This window comes from Apodemus sylvaticus, chromosome 2 (assembly GCF_947179515.1).
Source record: "Apodemus sylvaticus chromosome 2, mApoSyl1.1, whole genome shotgun sequence".
Taxonomy (NCBI): Eukaryota; Metazoa; Chordata; class Mammalia; order Rodentia; family Muridae; genus Apodemus; species Apodemus sylvaticus.
Genome location: NC_067473.1, coordinates 148,508,248 through 148,535,174, shown reverse-complemented (window position 1 = coordinate 148,535,174; position 26,927 = coordinate 148,508,248). Strand labels below are relative to the sequence as shown.

At 44.9% G+C, this 26,927-nt stretch overlaps 1 protein-coding gene across 1 annotated transcript; it reads left to right on the top strand.

Annotated features, from left to right (window-relative positions):
• The first annotated feature begins 350 nt into the window (after positions 1–350).
• Tmem72 (transmembrane protein 72) lies at positions 351–25,103 on the top strand. Its single transcript, XM_052172647.1, has 5 exons — positions 351–420; positions 17,742–17,808; positions 21,478–21,549; positions 23,224–23,363; positions 24,625–25,103. The coding sequence occupies exons 1-5, from the start codon at positions 351–353 to the stop codon at positions 25,101–25,103; spliced, it is 828 nt and encodes a 275-aa protein (XP_052028607.1).
• Positions 25,104–26,927: the final 1,824 nt, after the last annotated feature.

Sequence of the window (26,927 nt, the reverse complement as noted above, 5' to 3'; positions counted from 1 at the left end):
CAGGCTGCCTCCTGCCCAACCCTAATCGGTCTGATCTCAGGCAGCTGCACCAGAGCTGAAGCAGCTCCAGGCTAGGCCAAGGCTGAGGGGAGCAAGGAGAGCATTCTTCCAAGATAATGATTAAACTGAGCAGCACTTGAAAAGGCTGCTCAGCCAGGGAGGTGAGCCCTGTTCACACCTCAACCAGGCTGTGGAGGCCAGAGCTAGTTCAGGGAGGCTGAGCCCAGAGGCCCAGGGGCCCCCAGCCAGCCCCTGCAGCTGCCTGCTTGTGAGGAACGCCCAGAGCATCTCAGATACAGAGGAATCTTTGCAGCCTGCCTTTCTGGGACTCTGTTCACACCCCTGGCACCATGAAGCTCCAGCTCTTCTGGACTGGACTGGAGTATACCTGCCGGCTCTTGGGCATCACCACGGCTGCAGGTAAGATCCTACCTCTCATCTACCGCCTCCTTGCTCAGAGGCACAACAGGGAAAACTCCTAAAGAGATGGCTTCTAGCCGGGAGATGGTGGGCACATCTGGCCACATCTGCCCTTCAGTTTCTCTTTTTGAGTCCCTCAGAAAACCTTGAACTTTGGGAAAAGAGGAGGTGTGGAGTGACCCTTGGGTCTGGTGCCGATACTCACTGGCATCCCACCCTCACAAGACCTTGAGAACCTTCAGCATCCCTAACACTGCAATGAGCTGACAGGTCTGCCCCTTGTCCTCAGAGGGTTGTGAGGTGGGGACTAGAGGTGAAGGTATATAAGGTTGGGAAAATGTGAGAATGTTACCATTGTGTAGTTAATTTAAACCATCAGCTAAGTTCACCTTGCTTTCTTCGCCAATAGTCCTATCTTATGCATAGAGAATCCCCATTGTCAGGGGCAGCTCTCTCCTCGGGAGACCTGATAGGTATAAAGATGGCAAGCTTCCACTCCATGGGGCCCTCCCCACACCCTGCTGGAAAAAATGCATTGCTGGAAACCAGTCCCTTTGGTATGAGCCTTCTACAAGAGCATGTTATGAGGCTTAGAGGACCAGAAATCACCTGAGCTGCTCAGCTGACTGGAATTTCAGATAGTAAGCAAAGAATTGACCCTAACCCTGAGCCCCACCAATGCAGAAGGGGCAGAGCCTACACTGAGGAACTGAATAGCAATATTCTGAGCTCTTAGCTCTCTACACCAAATCTCTTGGGGAAATTTATATATATATATATATAATCCTTCTTTGCATTTGGACAAAATCTTTCTCAAGAGTCTCTCCCAACTGAAAGGCTTCTCTCCAGTTCAAACCAAAGCAATGTGACCCAAGCCTCAGGTTTCTCATGGTCCAGCCCTGTGGAGCTTTGAAGTTGTGCTTCCTGGCCTCTGTGATGGATGGATCTGGGAGATGCAGAGCTTAGACAAGCAACATGTGAGTGGCAGTTCTTGGTAGATGCCCTTGGGATAAATCTGTGGTCAGTGGGGATCCAGATCATTTCTGGGCTACTAGGTTGAGCTCATAGTCAACCAGCTATTCTGCTTTTCTGGCACCATGGCTGTGAATCAGAGTAGACAAGGTCAAATTCCAACCTTCCTGCTGTGAGATGGAGCAAATGAACTCAGACTGGAGTCACGACCTTGTCAAGGTCACACAAGAGATTGGAGTAGCTGTACCCTGGAATCTCAGTTCCTGGATTTTTCCAACAGCACTGGACAAAGTTTTTCCTGTTTTCCTAGGCAAAAGAATTGGTAGGCTCAGACCTGTGTAGATAGGCTAGTGGAAAGGCCAGCTCCAGCTTCCTTCAGGACCCCAACACCTTTTACTTGTAGGCAATGATCACAAAGGCCCCCAAGGTGACCCTAAATCTATCTCCATGATGAGAGTGTGAGTTACTGTTTACCATTGCTGGTCCAAGTCTACTTACTGTGTTCCTTCTACACCATGAGTTTTAAATGCATACATTGTACCAGGAATCCTACAACTAGAACTCAGCCGTACTCCACCAGGGCAACTACCTCCCTCCTGCCTGGAAGCAGCTTAAGGTGCACATATCTATCTTCCTAATGGATTAGTGGGTCTACCTCATCTCAGCCCTAGGATGGCCTTTCATTCCACACCCCTCCGCACATGTGCGCACCAAGGCATACTGCACATCTTCACCACAACCTTCATCTCTGCTAGGAAGCTGCTGTTAATGCTGAAGATGAGCCTCCTCCTGCTTGGCTGTGATACAAGAGCCAAGCTAAAAATAGACCACAGTTGCCTTCTAAAGGCCAAGCTTTCAAAGAATATCCCTTGGGCTGTCCAGAGTGCGGGCAAGTGGGAAGCCAGAGAGGGGCCCGAATGCTCTTTGGCAGATCTCGGGTTTCTCTTGACATCACTGGCCTTTGGGCCTCTGTCCAGCACATAAGATTTACAGATTCCTTGTTCCCTTAAGCATATTTTTTGTTGAAATCCTCTGTTGAAAAGTCTGAAACCCATTGTAGGAACATTGCTGCTACAGGGGAAATGAGCCTTGAAACCAAGACCGGCACTTTGCAGAAACCCAGGGCCGTGGGGCATATGAGGTGTCCCTTGTACATAGACAGCATAGCTTGTCCCAATGCTAGGCAGGGATATGAACAAGGGCTTCCAGCGTGTCACCTGCAGGGAATGTGTAGCTCCTGGGCAGTGGCAGTCTCTGCCCCAGAAACTTCCTTTGTGGAGTCTGGAATCAGGCTCAGGGCTGTGAGGCTCAGGTGCTCTCCTGACACAACAGTTTCCTGTGTGACTGCAGTGAGCCCTGCAGAGAGGGCTGCCCACTACGCTGCTTCCTCCCACCTAACTCCATTCATGAAGTGTCTTGGTCAGGGTTTCTATTCGTGCACAAACATCATGACCAGGAAGTAAGCTGGGAAGGAAAGGGTTTATTCAGCTTACACTTCTACATCACTGTTCATCACCAAAGGAAGTCAGGACTGGAATTCAAGCAGGTCAGGAAGCAGGAGCTGATGCAGAGGCCATGAAGGGATGTTACTTATTGGCTTGCTTCCCTTGGCTTGCTAAGCTTGCTTTCTTATAGAACCCAAGACTACCAGCCCAGAGATGGCACCACCCACAATGGGCCTTTCTCCCCTTGATCACTAATTAGGAAAATACCTTACAGCTGGATCTAATAAAGGCCTTTCCTCAAGGGAGTCTCCTTTCTCTGTGATAACTCCAGCTGGTGTCAAGTTGACACACAAAACCGGCCAGTACATGAAATATCATGGACCAGTACATGAAACATCATGGACCAGTACATGAAACATCATGGGTTCTCTGCCCCCACACAGAGTTCAGGCCCTAGACTCTAAATCAATGGTTCTCAACCTGTGGGCTGAGACCCCTTTAAGGATCACACAGTCCTTTCTCAGGGTTGGCCTAAGAACACTGGAAATATTTACAATTCATAGCAGTAACAAAATTACAGTTAGGAAGCAGCAACAAAAATGTTATGGTTGAGAGTCAGCAAAACAGGAGGAACTGTATTAAAGGGTTGCAGCACCAGGAATGTTGAGGACCACTGCTCTAAGTGATTTTGGGGACAGATGCTCTGACCAACCCAGAGTAAAAGCCAGAGTATTCTCAAAATGAGCAATTCTATCCCTTGAAACAGTCGTGTTGTTCCTTGGTCCCCTTTCTCCCCTCCTCTCTCTCTCTCTCTCTCTCTCTCTCTCTCTCTCTCTCACACACACACACACACAAATACACACACAAACACACACACCCTACTCTAACATGATCTTACAAAATGCTTCTTCCCTGGTGTTTGAGGTCATAGGGTCATGAGGGCTGTGTGCACAATGTGTGAATCCATGAGTAATTCTCTTGCCAAGATGTAGCACAAGACCCTGCCCACAATTAGACACACCGAGAAACTGTGCACAGGCCATGGGGTCTTCCCTGTTCTGTACAGGGGTGAGAGCATCTGGTTATCCCTCACTGAAAACAGACTCTTCCTGCATTCTCCTGAGGCATGGCAAACATCCTGTGTGAGAACTCGAGGCGCAGTGGTGGCAATTATAATTAGTTCTGTTTTGGTTGGTTGGGATTTTGTTTTAATGCTGGATCTATATTTATCCCAGGCTAACCTCAAATCTACTACCTTACCATCTTAGTCTCTGGGACTATAGATGTGGACCATCTCACCAAACTTAGAATTGCTTTTAATACAGACTGGGCATCAGCAAGGATCTGGAAAATGGATGCTAACTGGTCAGGGCTCAGCCATACAGGGCACTCTTTTGCCTCATGAGAAATGTCCTGTCTAATAAGATTAGTTCTCAGTCCCCAAGGAATTCAGGGAAGATGGAGAATCCTGTCTTTGGACCTTTATCTGGAAAGGAAGTCCTTCTCTTACTGTCTCTACACACAAAAAGCAAGGGCTTTCTCAAGAGTGATCTGTCCCCTAGGAAGGAAAAGTGTCATCAATGCTTCTTGCTAGGGCCTCCTACCCTCCCTCACAACAAAAGGTTTATGATGGAAACTTCTCTGTGCAACTTCGGCTCCCATTCAACCTCCCCACTCCCCACTCTGACCTCCACCACACACACACACACACACACACACACACAGACACACATGCACACACACACACACACACACAAACACACTTGCTCTCACCTCAATTTGATTCCTCCCACCTCTGTTTAATAGTAGCTGGCCATTAACATCTTTGTTGAAGTCTTCATAATGGGCCACACCCTGCGCTACTTGTCTTCAGTGCAAAACCTCATTCTATCCTCTGTCCTATCCCTGAAGTCCTCACTATGCTTAGCACTTCAACATTGTCCAATGAGGGAAACTAAGGCACACTTGGTAAATTAAAGCACTCTACTCAAAATCTGCCGCCAAGGAAGCAGGGAGGCAGGGTACAACTGATGGGTAACTATTCTTGAGACCCCACTTTTAATCAGTGCCCTCTGCCTGAATCAGGATTAAAGTGTAATGCAGGAAATGGAATGCAAGAAGCCAGGTGCCACTGCTCAGAAGAGGTACCAGACACTGGGTAGAGAAGCAGAAGAACTTATTCATATGACACATGCCGGGGAATAACCTCTGCAAAGCCCAGTCATCCAGCTGTGGTCTCCTGGGATACAGTCAAGCAGAACGGCATCATTCTTGACTTTTCACTGATAGGTTCAAGTTTTACAAGTAGCTGTGATTCAAGATAAGGTACCATGGTGTTTCCCAACCAATTTTAGTCTTCCATCCCAAAGGGACATGTTTCTCTGTATTTTAATGAAGCTAAGATGCTACATTAAAATAAAATAAAATAAAATAAAATAAAATAAAATAAAATAAAATAAAATAAAATAAAATAAAATAAAAACAGAAAGAGTAGTAGAGAGGCCCAGTTGGAGCCACTCCATAATTTACTCTTCTAACTCAGCCCTGGGCCAGTCCTGGCTGTGCACAGGCTCAGTCAGGGTGTGGAGCTGCATTGAGCATAGGTGTGACAGTATTGCAGCAAACAATACAGTCAAGTACACCGTGTACTTGTGAAGCTGAAGACACTGGCATTTAAGATGTCTGCTGGTTCTCTGAATAACCTACATGCATAACTCATCTGGTCATTCCAGAGAACTCCAGCAGAGTCCACTCTTATGTCCTGTCTGCCAGTGTTTCCAGAAAGAAGGATCATAGTAGAACCTCCCATTTATATGTCCAGAAGTGCATAACTAACAGCAAACTTCATTGTTATTATCTTTTCGACAACCATAAAAGCCTGAAGACTGTAGTGTTGAATTTAATGGGGAAATAGGGCTTTACTATCCAATTGGGTTGCCTACCTCGACACACAGTAACAATGCAGGGCATCCTAAGGACTGGGCATAGCAAAATAACTGAAAGATGATGCCCAAGCAGGGCTGTGGTGGGCAACTTGCTTGCCAAGCTAGTGTCCTGTTTCTCCTAAATCAAGTGCTTGAAGTCAGTCTGGGATCACTTATGGATTGTTTTGTTTGTTTGCTTCTTTTTTTTTTTTTTTTTGGTTTGGTTTGGTTTGGTTCCCTACCCCATACCCTTTAAACACACTAAGGACTTGCAAACACTAAGGATTAAATGTATAGTCTCACCTCAGCCATGGTCAATGCCTTCACAAAAGTGCTTTCTAAATAACTGTCTGGGGCCCTGCATCCTAATTTCCTTTTTTCTAATTGTGTATGTTCATTTGGTTTTATTGTATGAACATTTTGCCTTGCATACATGTCTGTTCGCCACCTGTGTGCCTGGTCCCTGTGGAGTTCAGAAAAAGCTATCACATCCTCAGAACAGGAACCACAGGAGGCTGTGAGCTACTAGGTAGGTGCTGGGACTCTAGTGGACAACCTCTACTAGAGCTCCCAGTGTCTTTAACCACCGAGCCATCTCTCCAGTCTTCCAGTCTCCACTGTATGCTAATTTCAACCACTCTTAAATGCATGACTACCTTTTGCCATTGAAGAAATCATGTACTCTAACATGTCTGCGGGGGATTTTTGTCCCAATGAGGTTACAAAGTTTTTCCGGTTTTGTTGTGTTTTGTTTTCTAGTCTGATGATTCTTCTTGCTGCACCATTTCCTCCCTCCTGCCTCACAACAGGTTGGGTCAAACATTTCTTTCTTTATTCTTTATATCTGTGTCTTCCTTTTTAGATTTAGAATTGGAATGCAGGAGGCGAATTATAGTTCATTTCCTTTGCAACATTTTGGTGTTTCCATCTTGTGCAGTATGTACCCACATATTAAGAAGCCAAGACCTCCACCTCAGGGCACTGCATGTGATCTGACCAAGTAGTAAACACATTCCACCGCCTCGTGCTCCCGTGACCTGTACTACCCCTATCTTACCCCTTCCCACATAAACATTTAAGTTTCAGTCTTCTTGTCAACAGAACAGGGACAACCACTGGCCCTACCCTGAGACTTCACAGAACCAATGATTCAAAATGAAAACTGCTGCCATGGATTCCCGCTCAGAACAGGCTAACTCCAGAGTCTGTTCAGTCTGTGAGACATGAACAACTAGTACCTCTTGAAGGATGAGGAGGGATCAGAATAAGGGGAGAAGACAACAAGTGCTCTCCCCCAGAGATTAGGATGGGGAGTGGGGTGGTGGGACTTTGAAAGGCCTGATCCAGTTGTATGAGTCCCATCACTTTCAAGCTGGGGTGGCTGCAGCAGCAGTGGGAGTTTTAAGACAGGATCTCACTCAGTAGTCCAGGCTGTTCTGGAACTTTCTGTGTAGTCTGAGCTGGACTTGAATGTCTGGTGGTTGCCTGGCTCAGTCCCCTGTGTGCTGGAATTTCAGGAGTGACCACCACTCCCTCACAGAGCATAACTGTTTCTATACTGTGTGCAGTGTGCAAACCAGAAAGAAGAGAGCAGTTCTGATCTATTTTTTCATAGGCTTACAGTTCTATCCTCTTTGAATATATTTGTTGCACAAAATGATAGTTTCATCATAACAATTTATATATCCATATACTTATATATACAGACATATATACATATGTGTAGATATATACACATGTATTATATATGCATATACACACATAAATATACATATACACACAAACACACATAAACATACATATGTATATGTATATGTATAGTCCATCTCCATCGCCTATTAGTCTTTCTTGTCTTCCCCTCTCTGTCCTCACTGGATCCCTACCATAGTTGTGTGTGTGTGTGTGTGTGTGTGTGTGTATGTGTGTGTGTTTTTCCCATATAAAAGACAACATATTTTTCTCTTTATGCCTGGTTTATTTAACTTGACATTATAGTCTCCAACAAATGACATAATTAATTCTTTAAAGTTGAGTAAAAGCCCATTGTGTATATGTGCCAAGCTTTATTTATATGTTCATCTATGGATGGACACCTAGGCTGGTTTCATATCTTGGCTTCTGTGAGTAGCTCAGTAACAGGCATGCCTGGACAGGTTCCTCTGTGAAATGCTACCGCCATTTCTTTGCTTGTAGACCCAGCAGTGTATCTGAATAGATCCTGCGGTGTTCTCGTTGGGGTTTCGGGAGGAACCTGCACACAGATCTCCATAGTGGCCCCACTGCTTTGCATCCCACTGGCAGTGTGAAGCCTGTCTCTCTCCCCACATCCTCATCAGTGTTATCTGCTTCCCTGGTGAAGGTCCTTCTCTCCGGGTGAGACAGAATCTTTCTGTGGTTTGGATTTGCATCTCCTGTGCTGGCAGTTCTTTCCGTTGTCTGAATAAAACAGGTGTGCAGCTACACAGCAGCACCCAAGGTTTCAGGGAGCACAGGAATTCCTGTGACGGGCAAGGTGGAGGTTGGGTGAAGAAGTGTGGCGTCTATGCTGCAGAATCATACACATTATTTTCTAGCACCAAGAAAATTGTCATTCAGAACAAGAAATACACACATTGATTTTGTACACTGAGATTGAATAAATAAGAAGCATGTATATTCCTAGCTAATATCAAGAAGAAAATGTTTTCTGAACGCTCCCAAGGAAGATGCTGTTCTAACGGGAGACAATTTCCTCAGGAGTACCAAGGAATTTCATAGCATTTCATACAGCAGTCTCCAAAAACTGATAAATTTTGTATTCTACCAAAATTTGATGAAGAAATGCTGTGTAAACAACTACAGAAATTTGAAAGCAGGGAGTGATTTCTAACTTACTGCAAAGACTCAGCATTTACATATGTGACAACTGATCTCAGTTGTCAGCTTGACACACTGGGAAGAGGGAACCTCAGTTGAAGAAATGCCTCCCTCTGATTGGCCTGTGGACATGTCTATGGGGGCAACTTCTTGATTGTTGATAGATTTAGGAAGACCCAGACCACGAGGTCGTGCCATCCTCAGGCAGGTAAGCCTGGGCTGTATAAGACAGGCAAGAACAAGAGTCAAAAGGCAAGTCCGTCAGCAGCCTTGCTCCATGCTCCCTGCTTCACTTCCTGCCTCAGCTTCCCTCAGTGATGGTACATAAACCTGAAGACAAAACAAACCTTTCCTTCCCCCTCAAGTTCCTTTGGAGGCTTGCTTTAAAAACAGCATCAAAAAGCAAGCTAGAACAACATAGACAACAACATTAGACAACGATGTTGTAAGAAAACCAGACACTAATTCCCTGAACAATTGCAGCAAACAAGTGTACATGTATGTGAGAAAGATGGCGGGCCATGAGCAGTGACATTTGTGGCAGATATTTGCTGCTCGTTGTTTTAAGCTTTAAATCTTCTGTTTATGAACAGAGATCTGCGGTTTGTGCTCCCCCTGTTAATTCTTATGATTTTTTTATTAGATTAGATCTTTGAGAATTTCCTAAGTGTTTTGGTCATTTTCACTTCCCCCACCCCTGTCCTGTCACCAACAACTTTGTATCTTTTTTCCCCCACCAGTTAAGGCCAATTTGTATTCCATAATTATTCACGAATGTGTGGCCTTTCATTACAGCATTGTTGATTTATCAGGGGCTACACTTTTAGAGAAAACTGACCCATCCTCTCCCAGAAACCAAGAACTTTGTCACGAACTCCTAGGCTAGGTCTAGAACTTCATGCCCAGCTTCCCTCTCTGTGCTGAGATGTGTGGGTTTAAGCTCACACGTGACTAGTGCATGGTGTGGCAACTGCTGTGAATTTATATGTGCAGCTACTCTGCTGTGTCCCGAAGATGCTGGTTCCTTATATCTGACATCTCTGGCTCTTGTCATTCCTGACAGTTCTTCTACAATGATCCCTGCATCTTTAGAGGAGGGGTTGTGGTATGTACGCTACATTTAGGGAGGGACATTCTGAAATCTATTATTCTCTGCCCCTTGAAAGTTGTGGGTCTCTGTGCTGATCATCATCTATTATAAGCAGAAGCTGCCCTGAAGAGGGCCAAAATTTTTTTTTAATCTATGGGAATAATAATAGGCCATTAGAAATTGGTTATACTACTCCTGTGCATATACCCAGAGGATTCCCCAGCATGCAATAAGGACACATGCTCCACTATGTTCATAGCAGCCTTATTTATAATGGCCAGAAGCTGGAAAGAACCCAGATGTCCCTCAGTGGAGGAACTGATACAGAAATTGTGGTATATTTACACAATGAAATACTATTCAGCAATTAAAAACAATAAATTCATGAAAGTCTTAGGCAAATGCTTGGAACTGGAAAATATCATCCTAAGTGAGGTAACCTATTCATAAAAGAACACACATGGAAAGCTCTGAATACCCAAGACACAATTCACATATCAAATCATTCCCAAGAAGAAGGAAGGAGAGGGCCCTGATCTTGGAAAGGCTTGATGTAACAATGTAGGGGATTATCAGGACAGAGAAGTAGTTGATTGGGGAATGGGCAGAGGGAAGAGGGCTTATGGGACTTATGGGGAGAACAGAGAAAGGGGAAATCATTTGGAATGTAAACAAAGAATACATAAAATTAAAAAAAGAAATTGGTTTACTGTTTTTTCTATTTTTCAAAATAATAGTTGTAGGCTTTTTCCTAAGGTTTATGATCTCTCTAGCCATATGTTCTTGGCCTGATGATGAAGTCAGGTATGGGTTTCACCTTGTGGAGTAGACCTTTAATCAAATCAAAAGGTGGTTGGTTACTCCTGGGACATTCCTGCCACTATTGGAACAATGAGTGTGCTGTGCCAGACCTGTTGTTGTAGTCCACAGAAATCACACCTACATAAGATTGGTGTTTACTCTCCTCCTTTAGTATCATGCATATTATGAAAACTACCCAGTAAGGATGAAGCTCCCAGATGAGCACCACCTTGATTTATTCATGTTGTGTATGACTCATGTATGTGGTCTCTTCAACAATAGGGTCTTGGTATCAAGTTTTGGGTTTCAAGAGGTAACACAAGAGCACTGGCAATAGCCTGTAATTTTTGGAGACTTGCAGAACCTCAGTTGCCAACAACTGCAAAAGGGATAGATAGATAGATAGATAGATAGATAGATAGATAGATAGATAGATAGATAGATAGATAGACAGACAGACAAAGGATCAGACAGATTTTTTTTAAAGAAGCACTGTGCTTCTTATTCATTGGTCTCTCTTATGTAGCAGGGGCATTGTTTACGCATAAAGGATAACTCCACTTTGATGTGTGTGTGTGTGTGTGTGTGTGTGTGTGTTTCAGAAGGTTTCTGTTGAAGTAGGTTTCCATATGACATTTTTAGTCTTTAGAGTTCTTTATCCATTCCATTTTCTTTCTTCTCTTCTGACGGCCCTTTCCTTCATTCCATAATTCCCCTTTAACCCTTTATATCAGTACAATCTATCTCCTCTTCCCCGAAAGTCACTCCCTGCAGGTCCTTAGTGGTCCGCTGACCCCTGTGTGTATTCCAAATGAAGCACATACATCTAAAGAGAAAGCTAACATCAACAAATGAGAGAAACATACAACATTTGTCTTTCTGGGCCTGGATTACCTCCCTCAAAATTATCATTCCCAGCTTTCCCCATACCTGTGGATTTCATAGTTTTATTTTTAAGAGCTGGGTAATATTTCATTTTGCAAGTACACCACACTTTAATTACCTCCTTGTCAGTTGACTTTATGTGCTCTTTCCATCTCCTGAATATCATGAGCAAAGCAGCAATGAGCAAAGATGAGCAAGCGTCTCTCCGTGGTGCGCTATAGAGTGCTTTGGGTATATGCCCAAAAGTTATACTGCTGGCTCATGTGGTAGATCTATTGTTAGCTTCTTGATGAGTTTCCATGCTGATGCCCATGGTGGCTGCCCCAGATTGCACTCCCAGCAGCAGTAAATAAGTGTTTTCTCTTTCCTCACATTCCTGCCAGACTTTGATGCACTTATTCTTTGGCTCTTGGCCATCCTGGCTGAGGTGAGATAAAATCTCAAATAGGTTTAATTTGTATTTCCTTGATGACTAAGGCTGTTTCTCAGCCATTTTTAGTTCATCTTTTGGGAATTCTCTGTGTAGTTCCATGCCCCGTTTTCAAATGTGTTGTTTGCTTTCTTAATATTTTATTTTGAGTTATCTATATGTTCTAGATATTAGTCCCCTGTCTAGTATATAGCTGAGAAAGATTTTTCCCATTGTGTAGGCTCCCTCTTCACTCTAGTGATGATGTCCTTTTTACATCCTTTCATTCCCGTTTACTAGTTGTTAATCGTCATTCCCACACTGTCATAGTTCTAGTCAGAGAGGCCTTTTTTGTGCCACTGAGTCCAAGCATATTCTCTGCTTCTCTTCTATTGGGTTTTAGGTATTGAGCCTTATGTTGAGGCCCATGATCCATTTGAAGTTATACTTTGTTCAGGATGAGAGATAAGGATCACGTTTCATTCTTCTGCATGAAGCTATCGAGTTTGACCCAGCACTATTCATTTAAGATGATGTCATTTCTCCAATTTGTATTATTGGGTTCTCTGTCAAAAATCAGATGGCTACAGGAATGTGGACTATATGTAAGTTCTCAATTTTATTCCATTGTTCAGCAGGTATTCTTATATGAGTACTATGCTATTTTTTATTATTATCGCTCTGTAAAATAACTTAGTAGCTGGGGTGATGATATCTCCAGCAGGTTGTTGTTGCTGCTATGCTATTGTTGTTGTTGTTGTTGCTGCTGCTGTTGTTATTGTTGTTGTTGTTGCTGCTGTTGTTGCTGAAGATTGTTTTGGCTATACTGGTTTTTTTGTATATATACATGAAAATTTTCAAGCTGTTTCCATTCTTTTGAGTTTCTCTGAAAAATTGAATTGAATTTTTGGTAGGAATTATGTTGAATCTGTAGATTACTTTTGGTAAGATGGATATTTTCTCAATATTGATCCGACCAATCCATGAGAGTGGGAGGTCTTTCCATCTTCTGATGTGTTCTTCAATTTTGTTGTTGTAAAAGCATCTTAAAGCTTTTAGTATATAAGTTTTCTGCTATCTTGGTTAGATTTAGTTCAAGACGTGACTTGAAACTAATATGAATAATATTGTTTCCTTACTTGCTAGTTCTGTGCATTTGTCATTTGCATGAGAGAAAGCTACTGCTTTGTGCATCAATTTTGTTATTTATTTTGCATAATGTATTTATCAGCTGTAGTACTTTTCTAGTAGAATCTTTTTTAACTTAGGAGGTTTTGAATTACTTCTCCTAGCTCACTGGATGTTATGGGTTTACTTAAATTATTAACTTCATCTTTATTTAAATTTGATTATACATATGGGATGAGTTTATATGTGTATAAATATGAAATATAAAATGTGTATATATAAAAACTCATCCATGTTTAGATTTTGTTTAGTTTGGTAAAATATAAATCTTTAAAGTATGCCTTTATACTCTGTGAATTTTCTCAATTCTGTTATAATAGTTCCTTTTTTTCTAATTTGATTAATTTAGACCTCTCTCTTTCTTTTTGTTAATTTGATTAGTTTTGTTGGTTTCTTTCCTTTTAGTTAGTTTGGACAAATGTTTGCCAAACTCTCCATTTCATTGATTCTTTGTATTGTTCTAATCATTTCTTTTTCATTAATTTCATCCCTGATTTTGATTATCTCTTCACACCTACTATTTGGGGGTATTCATTGTTCTTGTTTTTCAAAGGCTTTGGGTGCATCATTAGCTTATTAATTTGAGTTCCCTCTAACATTTTTGTGATGATGCATGATGTAGGTGCTTTCTTCTCAGTCATGTCTTCATTTGTCCCACAGATGTTCAAATGTTGCGTTTTCATTTCATTACACCCTGGGCATCTTTTCATTTCCTCCTTGATGCCCTCCTTAGCCCAATCTTGATTTAGTAGTGTATTATTTAGCTTAAATGAATCTGTGTACTTTCTTTCATTTCTTCTGTTGTTAATATCCAGCACTCATGGTTGTCAGAAAAAATGCAGGACATGATTTCAATTTTCCTTCATTTGTTGAATCTTGTTTTGTGCCCTAATATGTGCTCTCTTTTGTAGAAAGTTCCATGGGCCACTGAGAAAGATTGTATCATCTTTCGGGTTTTGTTGGGATCTTCTGGAGATAAACATTATATCCATTGGATTTATGATGTCACTCCTCAGATTCTCTAGGTTTTTTCCCCCACATGATTTATTGGTGGAAGTAAAGTATTGAAATCATCCACTGTTGTATTGGAATCAATCTGTGATTTTAAATTAAGTTGTCTTTTTTTTTTTTTTTATGAATTTGAGTGCTCCTGTGTTTAGTGCATCTATGTTTAGGATCATAATATCCTGTTGATGGGATTTTTCTTTAATGAGAATCAACTGTCCCCCCCTTATCTCTTATCATTAGTTTGGGCTTGAAGTCCATTTTGCCAAATATTATAATAGCTTGCTTGTTTCTTAGTTCCATTTGCTTGGAATACCCCTTTCCATAAATGTATTATGAAATGCCGTCTATCACTAGTCATAAAGTTTGTTTCTATTTTAAACATTGTTTTATTTATTTTTATTTTGTGGTGTTTTGCCTGCCTTCATGTCTGTATGAGAGTGTTGGACACACTGGAACTAAAGTTACAGGTAGTTGTGAGTTGTCATGTGGATGCTGGCACTTAAATCCCCATTCTCTGGAAGAGTAGCCAGTGCTGTTGAGCCCCAAGGTATGTTTCTTGAAAGCTGGGAAAGAAAGGGGCATCTAAAAACAACAAACTAAAAAAAAAAAAAAAACATGCAGCTTTCTGAAAGTTAGAGGCTAGATGCTTTTCTCCTGAGGTTGGAACAAGCCCAGGATGCCCATCTTCACCACATATAGTCAGCACCATGATTAAGCTGTAGCCAGCACTGGGACTGAGCTCCAGCCAGCACTGTCATGCAGTGAAGAGAAACAGAGCATACAGCTTGTCAAGGGAAAACAAAGAAAATCATAAAGGCAGCTAGTATATATAAAAGGTGCATCTTTAATGCATGAGACATAATTAAATATCCATTTCTACAAAATTATCTATCTCCAATCTTATTCTTCAAAGGCTCAAAATGAATCATAAACCTAAAATGTACATCTTAAATGAATACAACTCCTAGATGATAAGATAAAATCTCTGTGTTGAGTTAGGCTGAGATTTCTTAGTTCAATACGAAAAGTTCTGTCCCTAATAAAAGAATTAATAAGATCCTTCTGATTGGATCCCATCAAGATCTTAAAACATTTCCCTTTAAAATTCCAGTACTGGAAGCCAACACAAAATACAACTGATGGCAAACGTGAAAAGCCATTCAACATCCTTAGTCCTTAGAGAGATGCAAATGAGAAGCACTGTGTATGTGTTAGGATGGCTAGAATTAAAAAGACCAAATTGTTGGCAAGGCACGCACTCCGAGTGAGAATGCAAATACTGCACTCACTTTGAAACAGCTTGACAATTTCTTCAAAAGTTTTACATGCTGCTGCCATATGATCTGGTTATTCCACTGCCAAGCGTCTGCCCAAGAGAAAAGAAGCACGTAACCATGCAAAGAATGCATTTAGTCACTCATGGAAGCCCAGTCTATCATCTCCAACACTGGAAGTGGCCTAGCTGTCCATCAGAGGGTGAGTTATAAACAAGCCAAGCTGCATCCCCCTTAGTCAGCAATAGGAGTCAGCCATAGCTTGGTATGAAACACTGATGCCCACTACAGCTAAACTCAGTCTGGAAATAACTGTCTGAGTGTAACAAACAGCCAACGATGGGTGAGCACTTTCAGTACTACTTATCTTAACTCACAAGAAGCATAAACTAGTCTCTGGCGATAGAAGTGGATCACTAGTTGCTTAAGGGTGGACCACAGAAAGAGAATGTAAGATTTCACTGATGTGATACCTGGAGGCTTTCAGGGTGATAAGAATGCCCATTCTCTTGATGTAGCGATGCTTCCATGGGTGAAGACATATGTCAGTGTTTATCAAACTGCACTTGAAACGTGTGCAGTTTGTCACAGGTCAAGAATGTCTCACGAAAGCTGTCACTGAAAGTGCATGTTATCTTGCTAAGATGGTATCCTTGGATAGCTGAAAACCTCAGTGGCATACAATAAGCTCCTGGTGTTTCCATACAGGGGAGTGAACTAAGCAACTATGCTAATGTAGGCTGGCTAAGCATCCCTATCTGGAGGCCAGGCAACTGGTGACTTATCTAGATTGGCCTTGGCTAGGATGACAGTGCAATTCTGTTCTATGTGTCTCTCATGGTTCAGTGGCAGCAGGAACAGAGAAGGCTCAGGTGTCAAGGCCACTTTATTTGTCACTTGCATTGTGTATTGTTCAAAGAAAGTCATGGTGTTGAGCCAAGAGGCAACTCTTTGCCACAGACAAGGGATGACTAAGTCATATGATGAGAAGTGTGGCTATCAAGAGGTGTGTAGGGCCAGGGGCATGGCAATCTCTCACAGGCACTGCTCCTGAGCTAAACCCAAAACAGACACTTCAAATGGTGCCTTTCATCTATGAGTCACATTTAAAGAATCTAGTAAGGGTTGTTAATGTAGCTCAGTGGCTGAGAGTTCACCTAGCATAAACAAGGCCCAGGATTTGCTCTCCAGCATTGGAAAACAGAGAGAAAATGAAGGTAAAGAAAAGAATCTAATACAAAATGGGTGAATTCTACTGCCTCGAGGAAATTCTCCCCAAACAGACTGATTAGAACTAAAAGATAAATGCCAAGATCTCCTTGAAATCTCTTCCAGAAGTTTCTACCATAAACTCAGACCTTTTCCCATGCCACTTCTCTGTCCTGGCTCACCCATGTCTGTGGCATAGATCTCAGCACACAGGGAGCTTCTGGGCCATGTTAGGAATCTCGGCTTCCTCTGTTAACAACCCTTATTGTTTTAGGGAATGCATACCAACAGGTTCAGCATCTCTGCCCTGTACTGGAAAAAGCAATAGCATGTGTCATGGTGGCAACAGGCATTCTGTTTTAACACCTGATGGAGTGTTGTGAGGACACAGACAATGGCTAATGGAACTCTGATAAGAGCTAGTCTATTCTTACCAGCCCTCTCAAGAGGAAAGAATATGCCTGTTTTCATAGTTTTGCTTCATTAATAATTGTACTTACTGTGGACAAAGAGCCCTTCCACTCAGTCTGATGTTGTTCATTGATTTTCCTATCTCGAGTCCTTCTTGAAGCCTTGTCAGTACACAAGTAACCCTAAAGTCCAATTTTTCTAACTGCATCTTGCCAATCACCCTTTTACTCTTCAAGGAGCTCCTAGGGGCTAAGGCTGAGAAGGGAGTAAATAGCTCCTTATTTTTGCAGTAAGTATCTGTTTCAATTCTGAGTGCTTTTTTGATTATGAGAGTCACCTTCAGAATGAACATCCCCTTAATTCTAGGCTGAGCACCTTCTGAATTTTAGAGTGACTATCTTATTTGATGGAAGCCACATGTCAGCCACAAGCTCAGTGATCCAGGCAAGACAGTATAAAATCTAGGTAACTTTCCCCTGTGGCAAGCCATAAAACACACACTGGCCTGGCCCAGGATGGCAAGCATCTTGGAAGCCACCACGGAGACTAGTCATGAACCTAAAGGGCCGTTGGCTTTCATTCAGGCAGTCTCTAGGGCATGTGGGCCTTGAATGGCTTCTATGCTGTATGGTTAAGGTATTTGGGGTCTCTTTCTGGGATTTTTGGGGACCTCCTGGAAGCCTTCATGCTCTCTTTATTTAGCCATGGCTATCAGCACACATGGAAAGGGACAACCCCAGCTCTCAGACCTCAGGAGAAAAAGCGTATGCCTCAGCCAAGGGTCATCACAGGGCAACACTGTAGAGTGGTCTGCCCAGACCCACTGTCCTGTCTCCTTTTCCCCTGCAGTGTTGATTGGAGTGGGCACCGAGACCTTCCTCCGGGGGCGGTTCAAAAGCCTGGCCTTCTATCTGCTGTGAGTATGAGAACCTGCTCCCCCTGCCTGCATGTTCCAGCTCACCCATGTCTGTCTACTCAGAGTAACCCAGGGTCACCCACTTCCTATGCTAATTTCTCCCCCATCCAGAGGTGGAGCCACAGAAGCTGCTAAGGTAAGTCCTGGTTTGGGAAGATTCCATAAATCAGCCTACATCCTTCCATACACTCATGGGTGCATCTGCATGCCCTTTCACACATCCACCTGCCCATCATCTATCCAAGAATCCACCCCATCCATGCATCCTACCTACTAACACACCTATTCCTCATCAAGTCACTCCTCCATCCACCCACCAATGTTTCCACCTACCCATTCATCCATCTACAGACTTGCCTACTCACCCTCTCACTTAGTCCCCTATCCATCCACCCATCTACCTATCCCACCCACCTACCCACACAACCATCTCTCCACCCTTTATTCACCAACTCTATGCACCATCTGCCCATCCATCCATCCATTTTAACATCTTTGCATTCTTACAATCACTTCCTTATTCAGCCATCACCAATGTGTGTGTGTGTGTGTGTGTGTGTGTGTGTGTATGTGTGTGTGTGTATCCCTTGCATGGCAAGAATAGTTTGTTGTCTTATACCATTTAGCTTAGCACCATGAGAGGTATATACAGTGTCCTAGTTATAGAGATGGTCAAATTCAGGATGAAGCAGCCATCCTAAGTCATCACAGGCCTCATATCAAGGCATGGAACTCTGCCTCCCAAGCTGGCTCTACCTCTCCACCACCAGCTGTGCCAATATACCTTAGCATGAAAGAAATGGCTGTGCAGGGATGTCACAAGAAGTGAGAGAGTTGGGATCCCTGAGCCTATGACTCAATATCTCTGCAACCTTGCCCTAGGCTACTAGATAAAGGAATGTTGGAGGAAGGATCTGTGTCCCATTAGTAGAATGTCTCAGCTGACTCTTTCTGCCCACAAGGTCTCAGGCTGCATCTTCTGCCATTCCCTTCCCCTCACTAACATATCCCATACCTTGGGGGCTTATCTTTGTCCTAGGCAGCATTTATTCCATAACTCAATGGAGGCTCTCTGCTGCTCCTGGAAATTTCACATCTGCCCCTCCCACCTTGACTGCTCATGTCTACACTGCTAACTCTCACATCTGCCCCCTCCCAGCTGTGGTCCATCTTCACAGCTCATGTCTACACTTCTTGACACTTGGTGCCCCTGGGGACTTCTGGCCTTCTCTACTGTCTGGCTTTTATGCTATGTGTACCCATGGAGCACCTGGGTGTACACAACATGTCTCAGTACCCTCGAGGCACTGTCTCCCTGGGTCCCCACAGCAAGGTTGAACCTGTCTTCTCTCCCCCGACACTGGTAGTGCATCAATCAGTGTGCTTCAAGTTAAGTAATGAAGATTCCTTCTGCCCTCAATGCCAGCTCTTCCTTGGGGTTCTGCCCTGTCTTGAGGGGTCTCATTGCCCACACAGTCATCCTTGGGTCCATTCCAGCTTCAAGTCTCCTGTCCCTCACATTCACACAATTTCTCCTCTATTCATGCCTTGCGCTCTGACACCCACAGATCAGCACCAGTCCCCGTCCTGCCATCCACCACCCCCTCACTAACTAACACCTTACAGAGAATCTGCACGAGTCACTTACCCACCAAGTCTCAAATGCCCTCTGCCCAAGGATGTAGGAAATGAAAACGGCTCTGCTGAGAGTTTCTGCAAAACACATGCCTTCAAGTGCTTCTTAGTCTCACAATCTCCAAAATTTGGGGATGGTTCCCATCTGTCCACTGCCACTAATAAGCTGTGTAGTCCTGGGCAAGGGTCTGACCCTCAGTGTTCTCATTCATAACAGACATTAGTATAACTGCTGGTCATAAAAGCATGGTAAAGACCAAAGGAGTTGGTTTCTATAAGGCTTATAGGTTGTGATTGGCACATTTCAATCATTATGCTCCTAGCATTTTAAAACTAAGGGGTAATAATTGGTCAGATGCTGAGGAAAGCAGGAAAAAGATGAGATTAAATACTATAATCACACAGAGATGAAAAAGCATCTATGTAAGGGTAGTTACATTCTAAGCATGGCTCACAGAGACCTGTAGACATCTACTCATCTCATTGGTAATAATTTCATCAGTGAAGCCTTATAGTTACCCCTGGTTTACAGGTGAGAAACTGAGTCACAGGAAGGCCAAGTCTCTACATACATGCACACATCTGGTCAGTAACAGAAGCAGAACCATGACCCTAAGGAGACAATGGTCCTGAGCCCTCTATTGCATCTACTCTCACTACCTTTCACCCTGTGGATATTCACAGGGTACTCTTCCATAAGTTCTACCCAGGGTGGGTCCAGGTGTCACATGCTAATTATATAGACGAATCCTTTAGAAGCTCACAGACTAGTGACTCTGCCATTGTGATAACAAGAGTTCACCAAACAGGTGAGAGAGGGAAGGAGAGGCCTTCAAAAAACCAAACAAACAAAAAAACAAAAGGCCAGCTTGTACAAAGGCCCTGTGCCACCTATGGGTACTCATAAAGGGATTTAAATGACATGCAGTTTCAAGTCTATGGAACAGGAATGTTCTTCAAACAAAAATCAAAGCTTTATTCACAAGAATTCTAATATATAAAACTGAGAGAAATTAGAAAGAAACCTTTGATTTCACATATACCCAAAGAGATTCTGATTTTAGAATGCCCGGAGCATGGGCATTCTGGATCAGAGCAAATGCCTTCAGACTGGTGTGTCCCAGAGGCCTTGCCAGCCTGGCAGTGATAATGAAGGAACGGGAGATGCAGGCCAGTGAGTCAGGAAAGCCAAGGGGCAGAGCCCGAGGCCAGGGTGAATGGAATTGTATCTGAAAGAATTTTAAGAAGGCACTTAGCAGCTCTGGGTGGGTAAAATATTGGAAAAAGGACGGAAAGAGGGGGGATCTTCATCAGGGCCATCCTAGTTGCTTTCTGTTGCTGTGATAAAGAGCAACTTGAGGAGGAATGGGTCTATTTATCTCACCCTTCCATGCACAATCTATTATGAAGGAATACCATGGCAGGAACTCAAGGAAGGAACCCAGGAACTGATGCAGAGACGACGGAAGAAAGCTGTTTGCCACCTTGCTCATCATGGCTTGTGATTTTTTTTTTTTTTAATATAACCCAGAACCATTTACCTGCCCAGGAGGCACCACCCACAATGGGCTGGGCTCTCCCACCTCAATCACTAGTCTAGAAAATGTCCACAGACTTGCCCACAGGTCAGTGTGATGGCGGCATCTTCTCGGTTGAGGTTCCCTCTTCCCAGATAACTGTAGCTTGTGTCAGGTTGACAAAATAACTAAGCAGCACAGTCCTCAAATTCAAGGTTGGGCCAGGAGGCAGAGAACACACCTTCCAGTGTCCACTTAAAATACGGAGTGCAGGCCACCTCACCTGCTGGCCTCAGCCTCTTCCTCACCTCTCCTCCAGACACTCTTGTCAAGACCTGTGTGCCATCCAAGCAGCCCTGAAGGGATGTTTGATGGAGTCATGGATAGCTGGGATCAGGGATCCTGGGCAGAGCTTCAGTGAAGATGTCTGGGAATCAGAGGAGATGAAAGCAATCAGCCTTGATAAGTCCACAGGGGACCAACAGGGATAGCCTCCCTCACTTCTCCCCCCTCACAGGTTCACAGGAGTCACCATCTCTCTGTGTGAAGGGTCCTACTTTGTGGCTCAACTGCTGGCCATCTGCTTCACGTGAGTAGCCTCCTGGAGTGATCTTTACATCCCTACCCAGCCCGGTCCCAGACAGATCGCTCACCTGCAGAACCATGGCTCAGGTTTATCCTGCTTCTGGGGCCTCTGTGGACTGCGTCTCCTTCCAGACGCAAGCAAGCCCAGGCCAGGAGGTGGCTTAGATCAGCACAGCTCAGACACCTGCTTTCTGTTGGTCAGATCCAGTCAGGGCCTGACTCTACCCACACTCCCTGGCAAGGTCAGATTTCCATACCCCAGGACATTCAGTTTCTGGGCCAGACTGTCCACTACAAGTTGAGGACCCCGCAGAAGGCTCCGCTTGCAGGGAACAGAGCTATGTGTAGGATCTGGCTCTACCTCTTCCAGCATTCAGACCGCCAAGGCCCCACTGTTGCCCAGCCAATGCTCACTGTGTGAAAATGGCCATCAGTTCCCTAAGGGCTCAGACCCTGGACTGTGGCTAACAAAGCCCAGATAGCCAGGTCCCCAAATGGTCAGTGAGATCCAGACCTTAGCACCTTGGAGACTAATAACTGCCTCCCAGGCTCAGCCTTTAGGCGGAAGCTCAGAGTCCTCTCTGCATCATCTCCCACTACACAAGGGCAGGTCAGCTTCGTGTGTGCACATGTACATGTACACCCACAGACGGACACCAGATGGCGCCAATGAGCTATACCAGGCAAGGTCCTGCATACAGTGATGCTCTGAAAGCATCAAAGGTCCAAGGGCAGGCATTGTCTTTCTTTGCCTGTCAAGAAACCTGTAGGCCACGTCCCTGAAGAACTCTACTCAGCATCAGAGCTCTGCCTTTACCCTGGATGATCCCTATCTGTCTGAAGCTTTTCCAGGCCTGTTCTGCCCTGGGCCTGGCAAGGTACAGCAAGCATGATACGGCTGAATCCCAGTCTGTTTAATCTTTGTGCAGTATGAAGTGTTCAGTCCACACAGTGGTCCTGGGATGGCGGTTCTTATACTATACTTTTACTTGTACATTAAAGACTCCCCCCAGGGTTGGTGAGATGGCTCAGTGGATAAGAGCACTAACTGCTTTCCCGAAGGTCCTGAGTTCAAATCTCAGCAACCACATAGTGGCTTACAACCATCCCTAATGAGTTCTGACACTCTCTTCTGATGTGTATAAAGACAGCTACAGTGTACTTACATATAATAAATAAATAAATGGGCCAGAGTGAGTGGGGCCAGAGCCAGAAGAGGTCCTGAGTTCAATTCCCAGCAACCACATGATGGTTCACAACCATCTGTACAGCTACACTGTACTCATATACATAAAATAAAATAAATACATCTTTTTTTTTAAAAAAAGAAACAATCATATATTAAAAAACAACTTCCCCCAAATTTCAAACTCTTCCATCTACTTTCTTTTCCTGTTGGTCAAAACCATGGCTAAAAGCTTGCATGGGTTGAGGGAAGCTTTTTAGAAAATCTGTGGACCCTCTGGAGTGGCCCAAGGAAGCCTCATAACCATAGAGCCCGCTGAAAGGCGCCTGGGCTTCTGGGACTCCAACCCCTGCAGATACTCCATCAAGGACCACTGCAGGGATCACAGATACTCCCCACGGATACTCCCACAGGCTCCCATGGCCTCCTGTAGAGCTGGGATTTGGGGGTACTGATTTCTACTAACCGGATACTGCTGAACCCCTCCCGCAGGTGTCAGCCAGGGTCTCTGGCACACAGAGCAAAGGAGAAGGCCCACTGGCTGGGCTGCTTCCAGAAGTTCCTCGCCTACACGCTGCTCTCAGTGGCCTGCTTCCTCCACCCTGTCCTGGTCTGGCATGTGACCATTCCAGGTAGGAGCACCAGGGGTAGTGGACATATGTGGGCCCTGCACAGATGTGATCTAAGTAGGAGGACCAGGTCCTATCTCTCAGAGCCCCCATGAGCCCATCTACCCTTTCTGACCCAGTATGTGAGCAGGACTGTCAGGTGCTGACCAAGCAGCAGGAACATCCTGAGGCGAAGCCCTCCTGTACACAGCCATCCAGAGGTTGGACCTTGGATGGGACCCTGGGTTTTCTTCTCTCTGGCCACTTTCAAAGAATGAGACAGCTAATCCTCAGACCAGAGCCTTACACATCTCCCGGATACCTACCTATTCAGCTCCAAGCTTGGGTTAGGAGGGCACACTAAAGAACACGCCAGCTTATCTTCTGTTCCTCCTCCTAGTGCCCTGCAGGGTGGCTCAATGTCTAAGCCCAGGACTGACACCCTCACCTCTACACTTCTGTCTCTTACCTTCGTTTCTACAACCCTCCTCTTGGCTCCTCCTTATTTATGTATACACTGTCCTCCCAGAGCTGAACTACCGAAAGATTTCCAGAGTAAACTGAAGGAGGCTAAGCTCTCTTCTTTAGCAGACTATGAAGCATACCCCCCCTCAAGAACCTCATAGAAGGATTCACCCTGACATTGAATGAGCCACAAGCCCCGCCCTCTGAAAAGGCAGACTGAAGAGACCGGTGGGCACTGGTGGCCAGGTTCCTGGCTTCCCCTAGGTGGGCTGTGCTCCTTGCAGGAGACTGTAGCAGAGAGCCTGCAGACTGGCTCAGGTGATTCATGCTGTGTTCTCTGTGCCACTTAACATGAGAGGTTCACATCTCCCCAGATTTACTGGGTAGGAACTGGGGAAATCTCCACATTTCTGGGAGTGAGAAGGCATCCAACAAATTCAGCACCCCCATCAGAATCCATATCTAGCAAAGCCACTACATGTATACCCATGATAATCCACCCCAGAGGGCAACTGAGGGTGGTGATGAAGTCAGTACCAACACCAACTGTCCATATGAAGCGGGTGTGGGGCATGGAGAACAGACGGATTCCTTTTTGGTACCCTGGCTCCATATAGCACTGGTCCGCTTTCAGCCTTGTCATGCTGTCCTGTGAGCCCCTGAGTCTGGTGTGGGTGTGTGAAGGCTAGACCCATCAGGGTGCTGAGCATAGCTGCACAGTACGGTACAGCACCACTGTACTGTGGGAGAAGGCCTGCCCACCTCTGGCTTCCTCTGCAGCAGGGCTGGGCTGTGTCTTGACCTCCCAGATCTTTTTCAGGCTCCATGCTAATCGTCACTGGCCTGGCCTACTTCCTGCTGAGCAAGAGAAAGAAAAGAAAGGCAGCTCCAGAGGAGGCGCCCCCCACAGAGCAGTACACAGACCCTTCCAGCAGCGTGGTGAGCACCACAGGCTCTGGGGACACTGAGCAAACCTATACTTTCCACGAGGCCTTCAAGGAGGGGCCTGGCTCCTTCCTCATCCACATGAAGAGCATCCTGAAGGGAGCCAAGAAGCCACGTGTTCTGCAGGCCCAAGATACTCTAACGGAACTGGCTCTGGAGCCAGCTGACTCCTTGGCCAAGAAAAAGCAGGTGCACTTTGAAGACAATGTGGTCAAGATCATCCCGTCCCTCACTGAAGGTCTGGATGATAGTGACAGTGGACCAGAAGAAACCAGCTCTGACACAACCCCCATCATCCCTCCCTCCCAGACCCCACTCTTTCTGCCTTCTCTCATGGCCACTGACCTGTTCTGAGCTTCTCAGCTAGAGGTCTGCAGAAGGGTGGACCTGCCAGAAGACTCCTAAAGCCACAGTCCCTGCAGGGAACTCAGGGTCTCCATTGGTCAGCTGCTCACACGTCCCAGTGGTGGCTAGGCAATCAGAACAATGAGGCAGTGTACTAAGCCAGATCTGTGGTGACTTCCAGCAAGGCACAAGTGAAGCTTTGCCATGTGGAATCAACACAGTCTCCTTCTGGGCAAGGGGTAGGAAGAGACCATGGCTTCATTCTCCACAAGGCTGCTGACCCAAACTTTCTAAGCCCTAAAGGATCAGAAAACATGAGTTCACCCTCTCATCCAACAAAGGGGTCAGCCTTCAGCAAGAACTCTATGGTGTGTTGTGATTGTGATACAGCCTACTGGTGCCAAGGCCCAGGGCTGTACTGGCAGCGTAAGCAAGATTGCTCAGGGTAGATATGAGAAAGGAAGATTCGGATCTCAAATGAGAACAGGCTGGCAGTGGGCTACATTCTCGGCATGCTCTGGAACTGGGCTGGGCAGCTGGCATTTCAAAATCACCAAGGAAAACAATATCAGTCTGTGCTCGCTGCCAGGAAAGCTGACCAGAAGAGCATCTCTCATTCCAGAAAGATGGCTCGGGGCTTCCTGCCCTCCCCTCGCCTACCCCCTATGCAACTGTATGGGCAGTGTTCAGCCTCCAAGTAGATGGTATAAATGGTCCAATCTAAAAGTGTCTGAGAGCCTGTGACCATCTGTAGCAGAGATGGCTAGGACAGCATGGAGTCGTCATTGTAGTTCAGGCCCCGAGGGGACTGCCCCCAGAGAGCCACACTGCACAGGGAGGTACCTCTGCCATGCTTAGACACCTGGGAGTAGAATCTCTGATAAGCAGATGATCACTCAAAATAGACAGGAGGGGAGGAAGCGGAGAGAAGGGCACAGGAGAGAGGGTAGTGAGCAGGCAGGCATGGCTGCATCCTGGAACTGCAGAGATGGCAGTGAATTAGAGTTAGATATTTCTCAGTAAAAAAAAAAAAATAGCAAAATACCTTTTAATTCTAAATAGTATTATCGGTCCACAGGATTACTGCCCAGAAAAAAAACATGTTATTCCTCATAGCTGACCCCCAGTTAGTGAGCAACGGGAATTTAATAGTCCTATAGTTTGTGTCTGAGGAGAGGACTCACTTCAGGGCTCTCCGATAGGTGAGCCTCAAAGCATATACTTTATAGTCTAGATAAGGGGTATGTTTACTGGACAATGATCAGCAACTATAAGGTCTCTTTCTGTTTTTGTTTTGCTTTGTTTTGTTTTGGAAATGTGTAGAAATGAGGCAACCTAGAAGTCAGTGTCAGCCTGATGCTTAGCACACCGCCGGTGTTCCAGAGACACAGAACACTATTTGCAATAGAGGATGTGTTTGCTAAGATTGTAAGGAGTGAAGGCAGAAAGCAAGCCAGGGGGCCTGGAGTAGGTAGGGAAGGTCTACTCCACTCACCCCTCAAGTCAAAAGATAGACGGCCAATGGCTGACCACGGGGGCATTTATGCTGTTTCTTTGACTTTTCCAGTGAAGGATGTTAGATAGTGCAGTCAGGAAAAAATACAATTTATGGAATAGGAGGTTTGGGTGGATACGTCCCTATTACTACAGGGACCTTACAGTGAGGAAGAACAAGAAAACACCACCATGGCAACAGTGAATCTGTGTGAGATTAGGCCAGTGCAGACCCAGGAGGTGGTTAACTCCAGATTGAAAGGCTGGATCTCAGAGAGCAGAGCTTCCAGACCCACTGAGGCCAGAGGCCAGAGGGAATAAATCACTTAACCAAGAGGA